General features: G+C 46.4%; 4 protein-coding genes across 4 annotated transcripts; 1 reads left to right on the top strand and 3 right to left on the bottom strand.

Annotated features, from left to right (window-relative positions):
- Positions 1 to 882: 882 nt before the first annotated feature.
- ZRC1_1 (Zinc/cadmium resistance protein) lies at positions 883 to 2,631 on the bottom strand (the record flags this gene model as incomplete). The annotated part of the gene is made up of 3 exons (XM_031148634.1): positions 883 to 2,319; positions 2,372 to 2,455; positions 2,506 to 2,631. The coding sequence occupies 3 exons, from the start codon at positions 2,629 to 2,631 to the stop codon at positions 883 to 885; spliced, it is 1,647 nt and encodes a 548-aa protein (XP_031007095.1).
- A 1,145-nt stretch (positions 2,632 to 3,776) lies between these two features.
- LHYA1_G003666 (uncharacterized protein) lies at positions 3,777 to 4,860 on the bottom strand (the record flags this gene model as incomplete). Its single annotated transcript, XM_031148635.1, has 4 exons — positions 3,777 to 3,857; positions 3,896 to 4,090; positions 4,154 to 4,320; positions 4,542 to 4,860. The coding sequence occupies 4 exons, from the start codon at positions 4,858 to 4,860 to the stop codon at positions 3,777 to 3,779; spliced, it is 762 nt and encodes a 253-aa protein (XP_031007098.1).
- A 9,369-nt stretch (positions 4,861 to 14,229) lies between these two features.
- CDC1 (Cell division control protein) lies at positions 14,230 to 16,418 on the top strand (the record flags this gene model as incomplete). The annotated part of the gene is made up of 2 exons (XM_031148636.1): positions 14,230 to 14,529; positions 14,601 to 16,418. The coding sequence occupies 2 exons, from the start codon at positions 14,230 to 14,232 to the stop codon at positions 16,416 to 16,418; spliced, it is 2,118 nt and encodes a 705-aa protein (XP_031007097.1).
- A 460-nt stretch (positions 16,419 to 16,878) lies between these two features.
- Positions 16,879 to 17,593, bottom strand: B18P24.060 (Succinate dehydrogenase [ubiquinone] cytochrome b small subunit, mitochondrial; the record flags this gene model as incomplete). The annotated part of the gene is made up of 2 exons (XM_031148637.1): positions 16,879 to 17,231; positions 17,359 to 17,593. The coding sequence occupies 2 exons, from the start codon at positions 17,591 to 17,593 to the stop codon at positions 16,879 to 16,881; spliced, it is 588 nt and encodes a 195-aa protein (XP_031007104.1).
- Positions 17,594 to 17,665: the final 72 nt, after the last annotated feature.

Raw genomic sequence — 17,665 nt, forward strand, 5'->3', positions numbered from 1 at the left:
AGCCTTAACGCAAGGCGGCATATAAAGCATGTAGGCCCTGCCCTCAACCGCTTGAATCAAGCATCCTGAAAACCTAAGGTGCACCTATATACCTCAATATCCTCAGCTCTACCATTTTAGACCAACCTAGACCAAACGCATAGCTCCTACTTCTCCACCGCGTCCGCCACCTACTATTCAATGATAGAAATATAACAGAACATAACATGACCAATACCAGTCTGTTTGCCTATCCCCTAGGACAAAGAAACATGGTTCATATATATATTCCTGCAATTCAACGCACCCAGAATTCAAACTCCAACAGACCACAACCTATAGACATACCTTACTCAACACAGCTTAATGATTAAAGCAGCACACCACAGCTCTATTTGAGATTTAGCATACCCAACCTAACCTCCCCTCCTTAGCTGTCTCACTCTAAGCTAGGTTTCCGCACAACTAGCTACTTATAAAAACTTTCACACTTGTGGGAATAGATTATTACACTCTTGTATGCGTAACAGTATTCGGAATGAAAAGTCATTGTTTGGAAGACAACGTTTAAAAGCAACTATGCTGAAGAATCAAAGAAAGCTACCTTAACAAAACAAACATTGCCCCTAAACCTCTCGTGAGGTTAAGGGGCTTAACCGATGGCTCAGATTCCGTGGGAGGTATTTTAATACACTAGCATTAAGAAGCAGACACATGTATTGAAGATCGGCTGCAGATTTTACATATTTACATCTTTGTATTAATGTACCGCTATCAATGTACCACTATCGATGTACCGCTATTCCATCATTACTCGGTGGTAACACCCAGTAAAGATCCGCTATTTATGTGCCCCAAACTCCTGTCTTCCAAGCACTATCTATGCATTACATAACTAACAATTTAATGAGAATGTCCATCATGTTCAGAATGGTCGTGTTGTGGCTCTGTCGCTGGAGCAGCACAACATCCCTTGCCTGTACAATTATCCACACATTCTAGTAAACACTCCTCGTCGTCCATTCTACACCGCGCTTGGCCGACGATGCCGTCGAGACCTATGATTGCGTCTTCACTATGGTCATGGTCTCTGTCGAGGCAGAACTCTGGCTGGATAGTTGCGCTGTGGATGCCGTAGGCGTGGAGGCATTTCCGGGCTGCCCTGGAGATCTCCATATATTTACCACCGCTGGCTTCGCTGATGGGGAAGGCAATTTGGACGTGTAGGGACGCGACGAGTTGTACTTCACTCAGTTGCCAGATATGGACGTGGTGGCAACTAACGACTCCGGGGATGTTCTGGATGTCTTGTTTGATGTCGATGACGTCGAGGTGATCGGGTGTTGCTTGAAGGAGGATCTTGGCGGTAGCGAAGGTCAAGGGAATTGTTGTTTTGAGGATGATTGCTGAGATAAAGAGCGAGACAACGGGATCGGCGTAAAAGCGTCCAGACCAAGGTGTGAGCCAGATGATTAGCGCCGAGACAATAACTCCTACATTTCCCAAAGCGTCCCCAATGACGTGAAGAATCATTGCGTTCATGCCCATATCACCATGGCTGTGGCTGTGACCTCCCTTCGATGGCTTCCTTGGCTTGTTGTGGTTGTGGCCAGCATGCCATGAGTCGTGTCTTGGCTTCTTAAGGCCGTGATCGTGATCATGGCTATTGGTGGCTCCATTCGATTTGCCATTTGACTTGGCAAGTAGTGGAGAATCTTCAGTTGGCGCCGCCTCATCGACAATAGCTTCTTCCTCATTATCACCCTCACTATCTGTCCCATCCTGTCGCGGTTTGGTCGAAGCAATGATATCTTGTCGAAAGCTTGCGGGATGGATGCTGAGATCATCAATATTGTTGAAAAAACCGCTTGTCCTTCTCCTATGCTTTTTTGGCGATGATATCGTCTTGCTCAACGACTTGTTTGTAGAGCAACTGTCTTTCGTGCTATTTTGCTCCTCTTCAGTGGTCCTGAACCGAATATGTTTGGCCTTAGCTATTAACACCTCTGGGAATATATCGCCCACGCCATCTTCCTCCTGGTCTGCATGGTCGTGTAGGTGTGGCCCCTCATGCGCATGACTATGTCCTTCCTCCGCAGCGCTAATTTCGTCACCATGGTCGTGTTCCTCGGCTCCATGAGAATGTCCATGACCCCCAAGAACCAAGAATCCTACTAGGTTGGAGGCGAGACCGATAGACCCAACAATAAGGATGAGCACCGGGTTCGAGACCACTGGTGGGTCAAAGAGACGTTCGATAGCTTCGAGAATAATAGAAAAGCAAAGTGCGATTAGGAATACGGCGTTGAAGGCGGCTCCGAGGATCTCTGCTCTCAAGAACTACAACACTATTAGCTTTCATCCAAGCCGTGCAGAAGCGATGAGACCCTACCCCGAAAGAGTATTTATCTGTGGATGACTGTTGTGCAGCCTTGACAGCCCAAAGTCCTACCGCCAGAGAAATAATATCATTCAACTGCAACCCATTAGCATCAGCAGAAGTGTTGAGAGTGACGTAATCCCTACCATATGAAAAGCATCTGCCATCAACGCCAGTGACTGTACATAGAGACCAACAGTCAACTCGACAATGAAGAAAACGACATCTATGCCCAGCATTATTGATATCCGTGTTGACTTTGACCACGCCATGATGGAAGGAATGTGGCGAGAGAAGCTCTCGAATATCACTGTAGTGTTTGGTAATGAAATGGCTCGTCTGGCTTGTGATGCTTGTTGATATGGCAGGGACTGGAGAACGGATGGGTGAAATGGGGTGAGATGGGATAGGTTCTTTCCTTATCAGATGTAGAAGGTGGGGATCTGAAGTCAGAAATGGTCGGTACTCCGGAAAGCGCAACCCAGAGTGAGAGGTCACTTATGAGTTAAGATGAAGAAGGGAATACGCCTGCGCCTGCGCCAATGCCTCTGCTGTACGATGCTGAGGATATCGTGGAGTCTGGCGTGTTTAAGGAGGCGAGGATGGACCTCATGGCGGGCTTATGGGATTTGTTTGTCGATGGCGTAGGCGTACGGAGTATGCGACGGGATAGGGCTCACTAGTGCTAGTGGACTGGTATTGACCGGTAAAGCTTTGATCCGTCAGATCTGCGAAACAGAGCGGAGACATAGTACCGACACGTGACTATTTTGGTATGACCTTCCATATTACGGACTCCGGAGGATGCTCAGTTGTAAACTTCAGGCTGGAGAACTGGGAAATACTTAGTATGTCATGTCCTTAGTTGGTCTGAGAGAACGTGCGTGGCTTAAGACTATCTTCTTTTTGTTCAATATTAATGTGGTTACGCGAACTTAAAAACACCTGACACTGAAGGGCTTTTGTCACGACAAAGACTTGTAATGAGAGACATCCTGCTAAATATTGTCTGAAAGATGTATGTTTTTTGATATGGAGTTTATTTGACTTGGTGCAATGTTCTTGATCCATCCATCAAACTTGAGGGCATGTGCTAGCAACTACAAAGCAGTCCGCAACTTGCCTTCCATGGTGTGAACTTTCGCCTACGCATAATGTCCATCAAGTGAACTAAATACTAGTATCCTGCAGTGCTTCCGGTACGTCCAGAGTACTTCCCACGTCTAATATGCTCGTAGCAAGTGAGCCCTCGCCATTGTTCTTTCAAATTCGTGCTTCAGCCGTGATTTCAATTGATGGTTTCCGGCATCCAAGTAAAGCATCCGCTGATTTTGGCAGATAAGGCTGCGGTATCATGGTTTACTCGGATTGCAGTGCCTAATGCCTATCTCTTAGCGAGCCAACCGCTTTGGGGGGATCAAGTCACGTCTTCCTTCAGAATGTCCACTGCGATCAGGAGAATGAAGAGCAGCAGCATGAGCAGTAGAGATGTCAGTATCTATCATCCATCAACTCTGTGTCCCAATATCGACTTACTAGAAAGATACCAACGGCCAATGCCACAATTTCAAACCCTCCAGAGATGGCCTTGCCCCTCACAATTGCATTCTGAGATCGCCATGTCCGGAAGCATCCGATAAATAACGTATAGATAGCAGCTCCTTGACAGATGCACGACAGAGGTTTCCCGAGGACAAAGAATCCAAAATGCGCGTTAGGGGTAGGGTTGTGCTGGAGTCGGCTGTATCAAACATTAGTATATATCCTGGATAAGTAAAATGGGTGTATTCTTACAAGAGTTGAGCGACAGTGATCCCCATCATCGATAGGGCCAAGGACGTCCGCAGGTAGCCAAGGAATGTTCGTTCGAGTGCTGATTGAGATTGTCAGTGCAGTTTGTTTACGGCGAAGTGTATAGAAAGTTTGACCTGAGGCGGTGCGAGATCCCGTGCTCGCCCGACCTTTGTCAACGTAGATGATCTTCGATGAAGAAGTCTTGTCAGGTCTTCAATCTACCTGACTTTGTAAATAAAGTTTCGTGGAAAACAATGCAAAGGTACCATATAGCATTGCGCATATTTCAAGAAGAGGAAGGCTCGGAAGAATACTTCCGGAGCCCAATCAAATAGATTGAAAGTATCCAAAAGACATAATGACAAGAAAACGATGCTCGAAAACATACCCAGATGGTCACGACAAGCTTCATGATCAACGGAAATGCTGACTTGGTTTTTCCAGAATTTCTTGATGTTGTAGGTGAGAAGGCCCAGAAATGTTGCAGGCTTCATCACTGCTATCGTAGAACCAGATCGTCGTGACACGCGGCTATAATTGCTTCTTAACCGCGCCAGCTCCGTTGCTTCAAGCCTGTCATCTTGCGTGGGGGATTGCTCTAGCTGCAGTGCCTGGTCGTCTTCAGCGTTGTCCTGCTCCTGGGTCTGCGGTTCCTCCTCCACTACAAGGGCAAGTGGATGTGGATGTTGAGTGTGTCCTGCAGCCATGGCGACGCGGTTCTAGCAAGGATGCGGATTGGATGCTGCGACACCTTCATAAGGTGGCAATGAAGCGCATTATTAAGTGAGATGGGATAGTACTGACAATGGCGATGATATTGGTAATGGAAATGTTTTCTGGCTTACTGAAATTCGCCACCCCACAGTACTGTACGTACAATACAGTAGTAGAAATGAAGTTGGGGTACAGTATGTATCAAGTGCCAAGAGATTAGATTAGATTTGCGCGGGCAATTACAGTACAGTAGGCGAATGAAAGCTTGTCAGAAACGTTCCCAACTAACCGGTACCGACAACCAGGGTATTATACTGAAGTTTCTTGCTTTGTTTGAACGATAGTAAAGTTCAGTATTAGAAGAAAACATTATCGTACAGTTTCCAGCTATTCTTTGCTCTTATAATCATACATATTATTGCTGCATACCTCGGTACCTGACTAAATAGGTCAAAACTTATGTCGGTTGGGCAGGGACTCTTTCGAAAATGTGTTAGCCAAGTAACGAGCTGTATTTATATTATAAGTGCTAGAATATGTTTTTCCATTACCGCAATTCCCTTCTTATCTACTCAACTTCTATATCAAGTTCACGGCTGCTGCCATGGACTCATTTATAGAATCAAGAGACTTGATATGAAAGATGCTGAACTGTGACAACTGTTATGGTAACCCTTATTGGTGGTGGTAATATAAATCTAAATCCGCGATTATGTAACATATATACAGAAAGTGACGCTTGACCTAAATACGTCCAGAAACCCACGCAATAGTTGTAAAGAAATTGACTCCTGATATATCCGGAAACCACCCAGATGCTCCTGACAAGATATCGCCCCCGAGAACTGAAGAACTTTTGGTACAATAAACAATCAACACGCCCAATGACAATCCAGTTGGCGATTCTGTTTTCAAGTCAGCATATAGTTAGAAGATACTATGATGGAATTGACTTACCGGTGACTCTGCATCAGCCCCTATTAGACTGTCCAACCAATCCCAAAAATTGCCATTGTCCCATCCACCTACTGAACAGTATGGAAGATTGTCGGAATTAGTATCCGTATCATCCCATTTAGTACCCCCAGCGGTGATTGTCAACACCCAGTCTTCCCATCTCACTGGCACAGGTTCAGTCGGTCCCACCAGTCTTCCCTTGACTGATCTCCTCGCCATTCTGCTAGGGACCGTTGTCGACTGTAAAAAGTCGACACTAACGTCGTACGGGAGTTTGGAATCTGCCGCCTTCACTGTGCCGGTCTCACCCCATGCTCCTTGGAAGCTCTCACTAGCAAGCAGGTTATTACCGCCATCGGTGATGTTAAACTGCATATATAACGGTTCGTTATAGTAATTAGATGCTTCATAGATATGCAGGTCGCATGTGCCTGTCACGTAGGGAGGTGGCGCTGTCGTTGTGACCGGGGGTTTAGCCGTCGTTTTGGGAGGTGCGGTGCTGACTTCGATGTGTGTTGTACCAATTTCACAATAGTAAGTAGTGGATCCATCGGACCCGACTGTGTTTGCTACACCGGCCGTCCAGCCGTCATTGCAAGAACATTCTATGGTGGCTGGGTAGTCGATAGTATATAAAGAGTATGCGGTACTAAGAGCAGCTACGCTAGACATAGTACAAGAAGTTATTGGCGGAGAAGAAATTATGCTGGCGGTGGTGGAGCTGGATGATGATGGGGCAGCCTTTGAAGATTTGGATTGGAGGTTTGACGACGATCCGGTGGACTTTGCTATACTAGTCGTAAATGGCCCGGACACAGAAACTGTTTGCGAACCTGACGAGGATGTACTTGAAGCTGTAAATGAGCTACTGGAATTGCTAGAGTGTGTGGTGCTGATGACTGTTGCCTTTCCAGAAGTTACTGAAGCCTGGAAGTTAGATGAAGTCTTTGCAGCACTTGAATGGTTTGAAGTCGTAAACGCAGAGAAGAAGCCAGCCAGTGCTGGCATTCCCGAGATGACATTGCCAACGTATAACTGCTGGTAGATGCTGGAACCGAGAGCCGTCTCAGAAGCGTCGTTGGAGACAAAACTAGGACCCTCGCCGATATCAGCCTCACCTGCTGTGGCGATCATCTGGCAGCTGCAGCCCTTGTTCGCCTTGTTCGTGTCCGCTGAACACACTTGATCCAGTCCGCCACCGCAGTTTGTCGAGTCAGCGCATGCAAGTGTTGACACTGGACAACCGGACGAACTCGTGGAACTACTAGAGCTACCAGAACTGGACTTTGATACTGATTTCGTATTCGTAGAAGACGCAGATTGTTCCGAATTTGATTTGTTCTCATCTTCATCTTCTGAAAGATTATCCGTTAAGCTTGTCAAGTCGTCCATATCTGCTTTGACACCTTCGACACCCTCGACGCCTGCCGTGATATCACCTGAGATCTTGTTCAAAGTGTTGGTAATACAAGATACACTATGTATGATATCGCCAATAATATCTGGAATCAAACCTCTTGCAGCTAAGATCAGGTCTCTCTTTTTCGAACTGCTACAGGGCGATGGTGTGTTTCCACCACCAAGCGAAGTCATGAGCTCTTCCGCTTCTGGGAGTACTCCTTTAATGGCATTGATTGCCTTTGATGTGTCTGACGAAGGATTGTCGGTCCAATCCTTGATCAAGGGAAGCACACCAACAACGATCATGCTAGACAAAGCACTTGCACTGGAGCTTGCCACAGTGCCTGTGGCAACCAGGGTAGTAGGAGGCACGGTGATTGAAAGAGGGACTGGAGTTGGGAATGCCCCACCGATTATCATTGGAATCAATTGAGTCGTCCCAGAAACAACGCTAGTCAAAGTTGAGATGATAGGCTGTTGGTTGACGGCGGATGCGCTGGATGTGATAGATCTACTGAACGTGCTGGAGGGGCTAGATATGGTACTCGACCTTGGAGGGCTGCCTGTGGAGTTTGTGGAGGGAGAGAGTACAGAGGAACTAGACGGAGTGTTGTCTGTCGAGTGCTTTGAGTTCGAATTTGACGATGTTGAAGAGAGTGATGATATTGATTGGCCATGGGAGACAAGAGTCGCAGAGTGGGTCGATATAAAGCTAGAATTACTCTGGTTAAGAGTCGAAGTGAGAATTCTTGAGGTAGGAGTAGCACTAATCGATGTATTGCTTATAACGAGTGTGTGGCTTGTGGAACTGAAAACGGGCGTGGAACTGCTAAGCTTGCTGCTAAGAGTACTTGTAGTCGCTGGTGTTAAGACTTGAGGAAAGGCTATAGTAGAATGATCTTCAACAATAACAGAATTTCCTAAAGAGATGACATCGGTTCCAATTGTGTATGCTTGACCGCTCTTGATAGTCACGGGGCTCGCTGATGGCACAGAAACCACGAAACCTGCCGCATTTGAAGCATTCAATACGACGGTTGCATTATCAATTTTCAGAGTAACACCTGGGTCGCGGATATTGCCATGGCTAAGGGCGAAGCTAAGAGCAAAAGAGCCCAAAGATACGGCGAAATTAAGTTTCATAGTTGAATGCAAAAGAGTGTAGTTTTGAAAGTTTCAAGGCTACAGAAAAGACAGAAGTTATAGGATATCCCACGATTTAAAACGAGAGTACTGTAAAAACATTTGAGCGTGTTTGGACAAAAGGAATGTTAGTACACGGGTCATCATATCTGCCGCGCGGTTTTGCTCCTACGAACTACCTCGAAATTCTGTCGTAGAGGATGATCCGAGTATAGCCTTGGTTCGACGGATTCTTGTCTGAAAGGCCAATTAAAACTAGCTTTAGAACTTTTATAGACACTGGTGACGAACTTTCAAGTCTTCGTACATGAATATTCACAAAAGACGCTGTGACGTTGTTGCTTTTCCAGATCCTTTGATCCTTCCACTTCTACTACCGAAGTACAGCGGTCAAGGATGGTTAAATTTCTAAATTAGTACTTTCACCCTCGGAGAATTTAAGAATGAAGGTCACAACCAATGAGCCTCATGACGCCTCTCCGCTCCTCTGATTTGCCACAATACGAGGGAAACGTTGCTGTGGCTGGTGCGAATGTTCGGTACCTCTCTATTCCTAATTGGGAACTTTTAATAAATACAGCCCCTGTAAGCACAGCCTCGATAGGCTTGAAGATCTGTAAGCACTACCCTAAGAGGCTTAGAGGATGCCCCTAAACTCCAGTTTTTTTAAATTGTAACAATGCTTAACCTCCGTACGGAGTAAAGATAAGCTTCTATTCTGAGGATCAGCCCCATGCTACCCGCGACCCAGAGACTTGTGTTGCAAGGGTCATGCATATACGCAGCCTAGCCTTACGGCGTAGGTCAGGGACCTGGTACAGTAATCAGATTGCAATCCTTTAAAATAAAATATGAGCACAAGGAATATGATATTCTTTGAGCAGATCCCTTCTTTTAAGTCTTAATATCGCGTCGCAGCTTTTAAGGGCACAATTATGAATTGCTATATTATACCTGGAAATATATATAGCTTGTTTAGAGAACCGGGCCTAAGAACTTCTTAAGCTTACACCTGCTTTGTACCCCGTCCCTACTATACTATACTAATCAACTGTTGACTATCCCCTTTTATTATTTCGACATGAAAGTATATTCGCAGGATCTTACAAAACAGCTAAAAACTTTCTTTCTATTATTAACCCCTATTATCCTCCTACCGTCATCCTATACAAGTGATTAGTAAACACTAGTGCTATGCAATGATGAGGCATGCGCAAAGTTAAAAATGTTTCATTGGTATAAAGAAGGCCCGAAGTGGTAATTATCAAGTTCTAAACGAGCACTCGTCCTTTCTGACTTGTAAGCCTGGTAGTGGAGACTAATAAGCGCGGAAAGATAGATCCTGTTCTTTTCCCCAGTATCATCCCAGAACTGCAGGAAGTCTATTGATATCACAGGGGATGATCACTTCTCACTAGCTAGTAAGACTTGATACTGGTTCTGGTGGTTTCATGGTACATCCTACGCTATGCGGGCTGAATAGCTGTTAGTGGATCCACTACTGCGAAATACCTATTCATACCTTACCTAGTATAGTATCGTAAACACTTACTACCAAGGGTAGATTGATAAAATCAGGAACCCATAAGCTCTCTGTTGTGCTACCCTATGCTAGAAACAGAAAGCTGCACTCACTATTATCAACTTTTAGTAATGTCCCACGCTACCTGACACATTATAAATTATGTGGCGCTTTTCTTCTATCTACCAAGAGGCTTCTTCCTTTTGTGGAGACGGCCGTAAAACACTATAGGAGTTGAGCGGCGCGGAGAGGCGGAGTATACGGAAGTAGTACTTAGGGAGTAAGAGGGTCTGAGTGCCAGACTTAAAATAAGATTCACAAGGAAACTGTTTATCGGCATAGACTCATTCTCGTAGGCCCAAGGTACGGTCGATGGAGATTATATGAATCCTTTCGCATATCAGCCTTGCAGGAATATAACTGTATGCTATTTGTGTTATTTCCGTCTATGCTTCCAGCCTTTCACGAAGCTAGTGGTGCGGTCAGGTTCAAGTAAAAAAGCTGTACAGAGTATAAGCTTTTCATGTTCTACTTATCTCTACGGCAAAAATCTATCTTCTCAACAACATCCATCTTACCTCTTTTCCTTTCCTTTCTTTTTATATCGCCATCATGTTATGGGGCATCGCCGGTGCGCTCTTAGCCTTTCAGGCTGGGGTTTCAACAGCAGTGGTGAATAACAAATGTAGTGGGACCAGCAAGACCAAAATCGATGCTGGCATCACAGATGCTATCAAGATGGCCAATAGTAGGTTCGCCCACCCTCTCCCCTTGGGATACGCACAATACAATCATTTGTTTAACATCTCGGTCCTTAGCTGCTATACAGACGATACAGACTCAAATGAACAACGACATGTTTGCAGCTCCATTCATACAGTTATTCCCAGATAATGAAAAGCAGTCGGTCATCGGGATATACACTAAAATTGCTGCCATTCAGAGCTCTGCACAGGTCGTCAACTTTTACTGCGATGAGGACCACATAGCTTGGCGTGGAGATCTAAATAGCTGTAAGCCAAATTTCCATGTAAAAAGTTATATGTTCTATGTGAGCTCGGAAGCTCAGAACTATATGAGGAGCCCAAGAAATGCGTTCCGCAATATATGGGATCCCGGCTCCTGAGACACCTCCTGAGCTCTGTAGCTACCTAGAACCGTTTTATCATACTAACGCGTTGAGCAGGGGTTGACAATCAGTACACCTATACCGAGCAAGGCAAGACTATGCCACTGGTGTACAACATGCACGTTGGTGATGCGAGCACGAAGCCTGGCGCGCAACAAGGCGGCAGCTCATACACAACTCTTGGTACGTGCGATCAAGCTCAAAACCCAGCAGGTGCATGTCCTTGAGGAATTGCTAACAACGTCGCCGTCTCGCAGGATACAAAGTCCAGCTGGGCCCCGGACAAATTGCAGACTCTAGCGACCAGGCGCATGTTTTTATCAGCGACCATCGTCTGAACCCACCTGACGGGCAACAAGATACGAGGCAAATAGACACGATTGTTAACGACGGCCTGGACGCCCAGTTCAACTCGCTCGACACTATCCACCCTCTTTCGCAAACTATTCTACATGAAGTGAGTCTCATAGTCTTACTTAAAATGCTGCGATTGCACATACTGACCGTGCGCTTAGTTGGTCCATGTCGTGGGTGGCTGTAAGTGATAACCACAACCCCCTTCAACCATCGACAGCACGCGTCTCCATTGAGCGCTTGTTGGTCGTATGTATTGAGTATGCTCGAGGCAGTGCTGATGTATATGTAGGGGCGGATATACAGAAGTTGAGCGCCGCTGCCGCGATTACGGATGGGCCAAACGAAAGCGTGTACGGCCTCAACGCTTGTTTTGAGGCCAATGTAAATGCCCAGAAATTGCCAGGCTCAACGGGCACTGTCAGTTTTGCAGATCCATACGCCGTTTTGGCTAAAGGTAGGTAAATTTTTAATTCCTTGGAGCATCAACGTGATTGGTTCCTTTTGCTCACGCTGTGGTTTCAGAATACTATCTTCAGTTGAAAAAGAACGCCAATGGAGACGTCCACACAGGGCCAGTACTTTGGGTGTTCGGCGCTGTGGATCCAGTTACACTACAGCCAATTGGAATTCCTGGGTCTTGAGGGGGGGGGTTCAAACATGGAGGGTAGTTATTGTTTTCTTGTATTTTAGATGAGCCGGATTCTACGGAGTACTTCTACCTTGCCCTTGCATATATATTCGCTTAGAGTTGTTTGTCACAATCCTGTAAGCTTGGCTTAAGCTTATCTCGCCAAGGCGCACCTTAGTTCCTATACAGTACAGTAGGTGCCTACGAGGTAGTTTAGTTTTGAACGGCTTACTCTAAAAATAGCCGTGGCTACTTAAAGAAGCCTCCCGGTAGATAGAAAAAAGCAGCTAGTAGTTTATAATATGCCAGGCGGAGTAGGACATTAAGAGTCAACCTGAAGTTACTCAACCATTGTAGTAAGACCCGCTTTTTACTATCTAGTTCAAGTAATGGAACTTTTGTGGAGAAGGTTGTAAAACACTATAGTATAGGAGTTAGTACTTTCTCTGAAATAATCCAGAACTCATAAAACTTGAAGTTGGATTATTAAGCCTCAGTTTTATACAATTATACTCTGTTTAAGAAGACTATATAAGTACTTTAAAAAACGAGTTTTATCCCACCATCCCTGTCTTCCAGTGCCTATGGGTTGCCTTGTCTTAAGGAGCTCCCTACCAACAGCTACTAAAAGTCCTGCTTACTGTATTATGTGACGTATTAGTACTGTACATTGCCCCGCAAAGGACATAAAAGGAAACCTATCCGCGTTGTAAACCCAATACATCCTTCTCACTTATTTTCAGTCGGTCGACTTCTAAAAACCATCATGCGCTTAGTAGGGCATTGGGCCATCGCATATTTGCTATTATTCTTTCTTGGCGCAGAAGCTGCGCAAGATTCCTCACCACAAGAACAGCAACAGCAAGATCACCTTCCTCAGAAAGAACAGAAGAAGCAGCAACACTTTAATCAAACTCCTTCGGAAACGACAACCGACAACCCCCCCGCGCTGCAGGCCGAACCTCTGAGAACTACACCGAGGAACGATAGCAGAGCCCCCGCAGTGACATCAGAGCGAGACACTTCTGCCAGCGGAAACCTACCAGTACCTGGTGGTGCTGGCGCTGAGATCGAGCCTCCCGTTGCCCAACACGGCCAGTGGTATCCGCAGCCGAACAACCCTCCACCTTCAGATGGGGATTCGATATTGCGCAACATGCGTCTGATGCACCAGATGGGGATTCCAATAATCCGGGACCCCAATCTATTACAGCAGTTTGGCATTCCCAGGGCTGTGGAGAACCCGCGACCAGCTGGAGATGGCAGTACTGAAAGCAACAGCGCTGATGGTAATGGGAGACCACCTTCGTCGGGAGCCTCGACTCCAGCGGCTTCATCTCCAGCTTCGTACCCCACATTAGCCTCGATGGCTGATTTAAGGGCCATTGAAACTGGGGTACACTTTGAACCGGCTCTGCATATATATCATGGGAAATATCTATGAAATCGATATTGTCAAGAACTACGGAGCCGCAGGTCCATGAGAGGTATTATACCAAGGCTTGAGAAAGAAATTCGGCTCTGCTTTTTGAACGAGAATATGAGAGATTATTACAATTGTTGTACTCGATCTTTCTACCCGGCTGAAATTACTACTATTCTGAATATATCATAACCTTGTGATTGTTGAATGAATTATACAAAGATCAGACAACTCCTACCCTACCTATAGTGTTTTACGGTCACTTTATAAAAGGACCGCCAACAATAAACCCCTTAGTAGACACAAAAAGCGGCACTTATTATTATTGACTTTGGATTAAATGTCTTACGCCATCTGGTATATTATAAATTGGCGCCTTTTTCAATCTAACGCAAGGCGGCTTCTTTCTATAGACAGCCGTAAAACACTATAGGAGATAAGATAATTTGTTACTACTTGGTGTAGAAAGAATCTTTAGAGCTATCCATGTTGAATATCAAAGAAGTTAAAGGAAGATTTAGGGTCGGGAGGGATTGATCAGTCTAAGGACTTGTGGGGTAGATAGGTTGTAGTTGTAAAGTTCTATCTAGGAGTTAGGTAGGTATCTTCTGCGTGCCTGGCCTCATCTTGCTCCCTAAAATTACCTCGTGGGTCGCTTTATCGCAATTCGCCCCCTGATTGGCCTTGGCGTCGTAATCCCCGCAAACCCTCAATGCATCCATCTTTTCCCCTTTCTACGACGCGCCATTTTGCAAAGTACGTACTAATCCTTCTTTTTCCTTAGAAGGAATGGAAGCTGACAATGTCGACGGCATATCATAACGGCGGGTATTCGACAGGCGACAGCCTTGTTCCTCCGCCATCCCTATTGTCGCGACTTCTCTCGACGCTACCTCCGGAAATCATGCACTGGTTCGGGAGGGACAGACATGCGTATAGTAGGGTTGAAAGGAGGAGAGGAGGTTGGAATTGGAATTGGAGGGCTCTAGCAAGTCTACCGCATCTATTCGTTGTGATTTGGGTGTTGGTTTTATGGTGGGGGGAACGGTGGGTGTTTTGGGATGCTGTTAGAGAGTGTGAGTGGGGGAGGTGGGAAAGATGGGTAGGTTCTACGCCTTGACGATATATGCAAAGCACAGGGAAGAGAAAGATTGCTGATATTTGTATGAAAAGCCAAAAGAAGCAACGCCTCACCACCTCATCTTCCTCGCAGACCCCCAGATCATAGACCCGCACTCCTACCCCGGACGGCCATGGCCGCTCGAGACATTCACGATCTTACATACAGACAATTATCTGAAAAGGAGTTATATCTCGCTGCAGAAACTGCTGCACCCGGATACGGTCTTCTTTCTGGGTGATCTTTTCGATGGAGGCAGAGAGTGGAAGACTGCAAAGGGAAATACGCAAGATCCATCCTGGGCAAGCGGTCGGAGGCCCTCGGGCGAACAAGCTTATGCCGAGACGTGGGGGAAAAGATACGGAGAGGATTTTTGGCTGCATGAATATGATCGATTTGGGAGCATATTCGACAAATACTGGAACGTTGCGGGCGCGGAACCGGGGCCAGGACAGAGGGGGAGGAAGATTATTTCGAGTTTGCCTGGGAATCATGATCTGGGATTTGGAGAGCAGATTAAGATCCCGATACGGAATCGCTTCGAGGTGTATTTTGGGGAGACGAATCGGGTGGATGTCATTGGCAACCATACATTTGTCTCTGTGGATTCTGTCTCGCTGAGTGCCGGTGATTCAACGCACGATACGAAGGCGATTACGCAGCCTGTGAACGACTTTCTCGAGAATGTTCAGATTATGAAGCGGAAGGCTGTGGCGAAAGAATTGGCTTTTCAGAGGGGCGAGGAGAGACTTTTAAGGGCTAAACATATTATTGCCGATTTGGATAACGTGGATTTTGATGATCCACCTACGCTGGACCCAGGGCCACATGCTCCTGGATTCCCCACAATCCTTCTTACCCATGTCCCCCTTTTCCGGAACGTAGGGACACCTTGTGGTCCAAAGAGAGAACGTTCGCCCCCAACGAAACCACCAAAAGGCCAAACGCAGCCTGTAAACCCAGACGAGCCAAACGCCATTTCAATTTCTAAGGGCTACCAGTACCAAAATGTACTCAGCGAGGCCGACTCCATCAAGCTCGTTTCCAGCATTGGGAACGTGGGATTAGTATTTTCAGGGGACGATCACGATTACTGCGAGATCATACATTCAGAAGCCAAGAATCACGCTAGAGAAACCACAGTCAAAAGCATGAGCTGGGCACAGGGGGTACGAAAACCAGGGTTCCAAATGCTCAGCATGTGGAATCCTGTTGGACCAGACGGAAACCCGCTACATTCAACACACACAGGTCACGGGTCCGGCGCAGCAACAGCAATAACCACCGAAAGTCATCTGTGTCTCCTTCCCGACCAAATAGGCATATTTATTCGCTACTTAATACTTATACTTATCACCTTCACCGCGCTCATCATCCGCGCAGTTCTCACGCCCGTCCTAGGTCTCACTCCTTTCTCATCTTCTTCCACAGCGTCTCAAAACCCAGACGACAGCACTCTGCTTCCCGTGTCACAGAAACGAGAACCGGACGCGCACCGCTCGTCGAATTCTTCTACCTCATCTACATCATCTAACTCCAAAAACCTCGCCCCCCGCAGCAGCGCAGCCCGCACAAGGAGCGTCAGTCCTGCCAAAGGGTATGGGCTCCCTGCGTCTCAAGTCCGCTTCGTTACACCTCCTATAAGTCAAGCTGGTTACTACCCTAACTCAAACGGTAATGGAAATGGGAATGGCAACGGCTGGGCAAAAGAAGAAGAAGATTTCAACAGTAGCGTTCAGAGCTCCGGCAAGAACAAAAAGGTTGACACGCCGCTAAGAATTATATGGCGGGAAACGTGGACGAGTATTTGGCGAGTAGCGTGGATTGTGATGGGGGTGTATTTATGGTTAATTTGTTTCTATCCTGTGTAGAGCAGGCAGGCGCTTTGTATATTGGACATGAAGATGAGTGCATGGATCGGCGTTAGGATGATGACATGCTTTATACTCCGATGGAGGGAAGCTTTTTTTCCCCATGACTTGTATAATACCCGAATAGGAGATGGGCTTGTAGGAAATTCAAACCCCTGTATAGGTAGTATGCATTACTGCTAATTGATTCCGGACTTAGGCTCATTATGTATTGAAAGCAGAGTGAAGTTTGGACTAAAGAGTACAAGGTGTTGGTCAGCATTCATCCGATAGTCGCCTGCTAGGATGAATATCAATACTTGTCAATCTGGTTTTTGAAGGTTTGTGCAGGGAAGCCAAAGAAGTCGTGAATGTTCTCGTTTTCCTGTCACTTTGCAATAAGAAATAGCGCTTAGCATCTATGTAGAATGCTTGTTCATCAAAATATACACGTTTCCATTCCCCCAACCCACGAATCCTCTTATGCCGTCCAAATCCTCTTGATGCCTTCTGTCAAGCCCACATCGTTCGTCTCAAATTCATACAATCCAACACCAACCACCACCGTAGCAAGCTTTAATCCCCAATCAAACGTCTTCCGAGTCTTAGGCAGACGCTTGGTAGGAATGTAATCCACTATAAGAGCCTCAAAGCCGATATGCGAATGAATCAGAATCGTGGCGCAGAGGAGGGCGTCCGTCAAGGGGTTTAAGGAGCCTGCTGCAAAGGGCGCGATTGTGAGAGGGACGAGCCCCACGGAAATGGCGCGCTCGAATGTCCAGTGGTATGAACCGTGGGAGGGATGTGGGGTTGGGAACTTTGCGGCGTCGTTCGCTACAGACTAATCAGTTGAATTCTATATTTTCAAAGCATCATTGCATACCAGTTCCATCAATGACCTCTGCAGTACGGATTAGCTCTTATGATCAGTCCATGCAGGTAGTGGTTCAAGGACACTCACGAGGTAGAGCGGGCAGAATTGCTCGTCTGCCACTTGCGTGAAAAGCAGCTACTCTCATTGACCCTGGCAGGGCACTCTTTGCAAATGCATTCCGTGCCACTTGCTTGGAGAGAACGGATGCTGCGGGCTTGTTGATGGCGGGGAAAGTCGAGGCTGGCTTGGTAGAAAAGGCTTGTTTCGATACAGCCTTGAGGCAAGACTGCTTTAGCATTGTTGGGCGCACAATTGAAGCCATCACGAATTGCTGCAACCGGTTCCTTCGCCTTCGTAGATTGCTGAATCGTGAAGCTCAGATGAGAGAGATATA

The sequence above is a fragment of the Lachnellula hyalina genome (assembly GCF_007821495.1).
Source record: "Lachnellula hyalina strain CBS 185.66 chromosome Unknown contig00033, whole genome shotgun sequence".
Classification (NCBI taxonomy): Eukaryota; Fungi; Ascomycota; class Leotiomycetes; order Helotiales; family Lachnaceae; genus Lachnellula; species Lachnellula hyalina.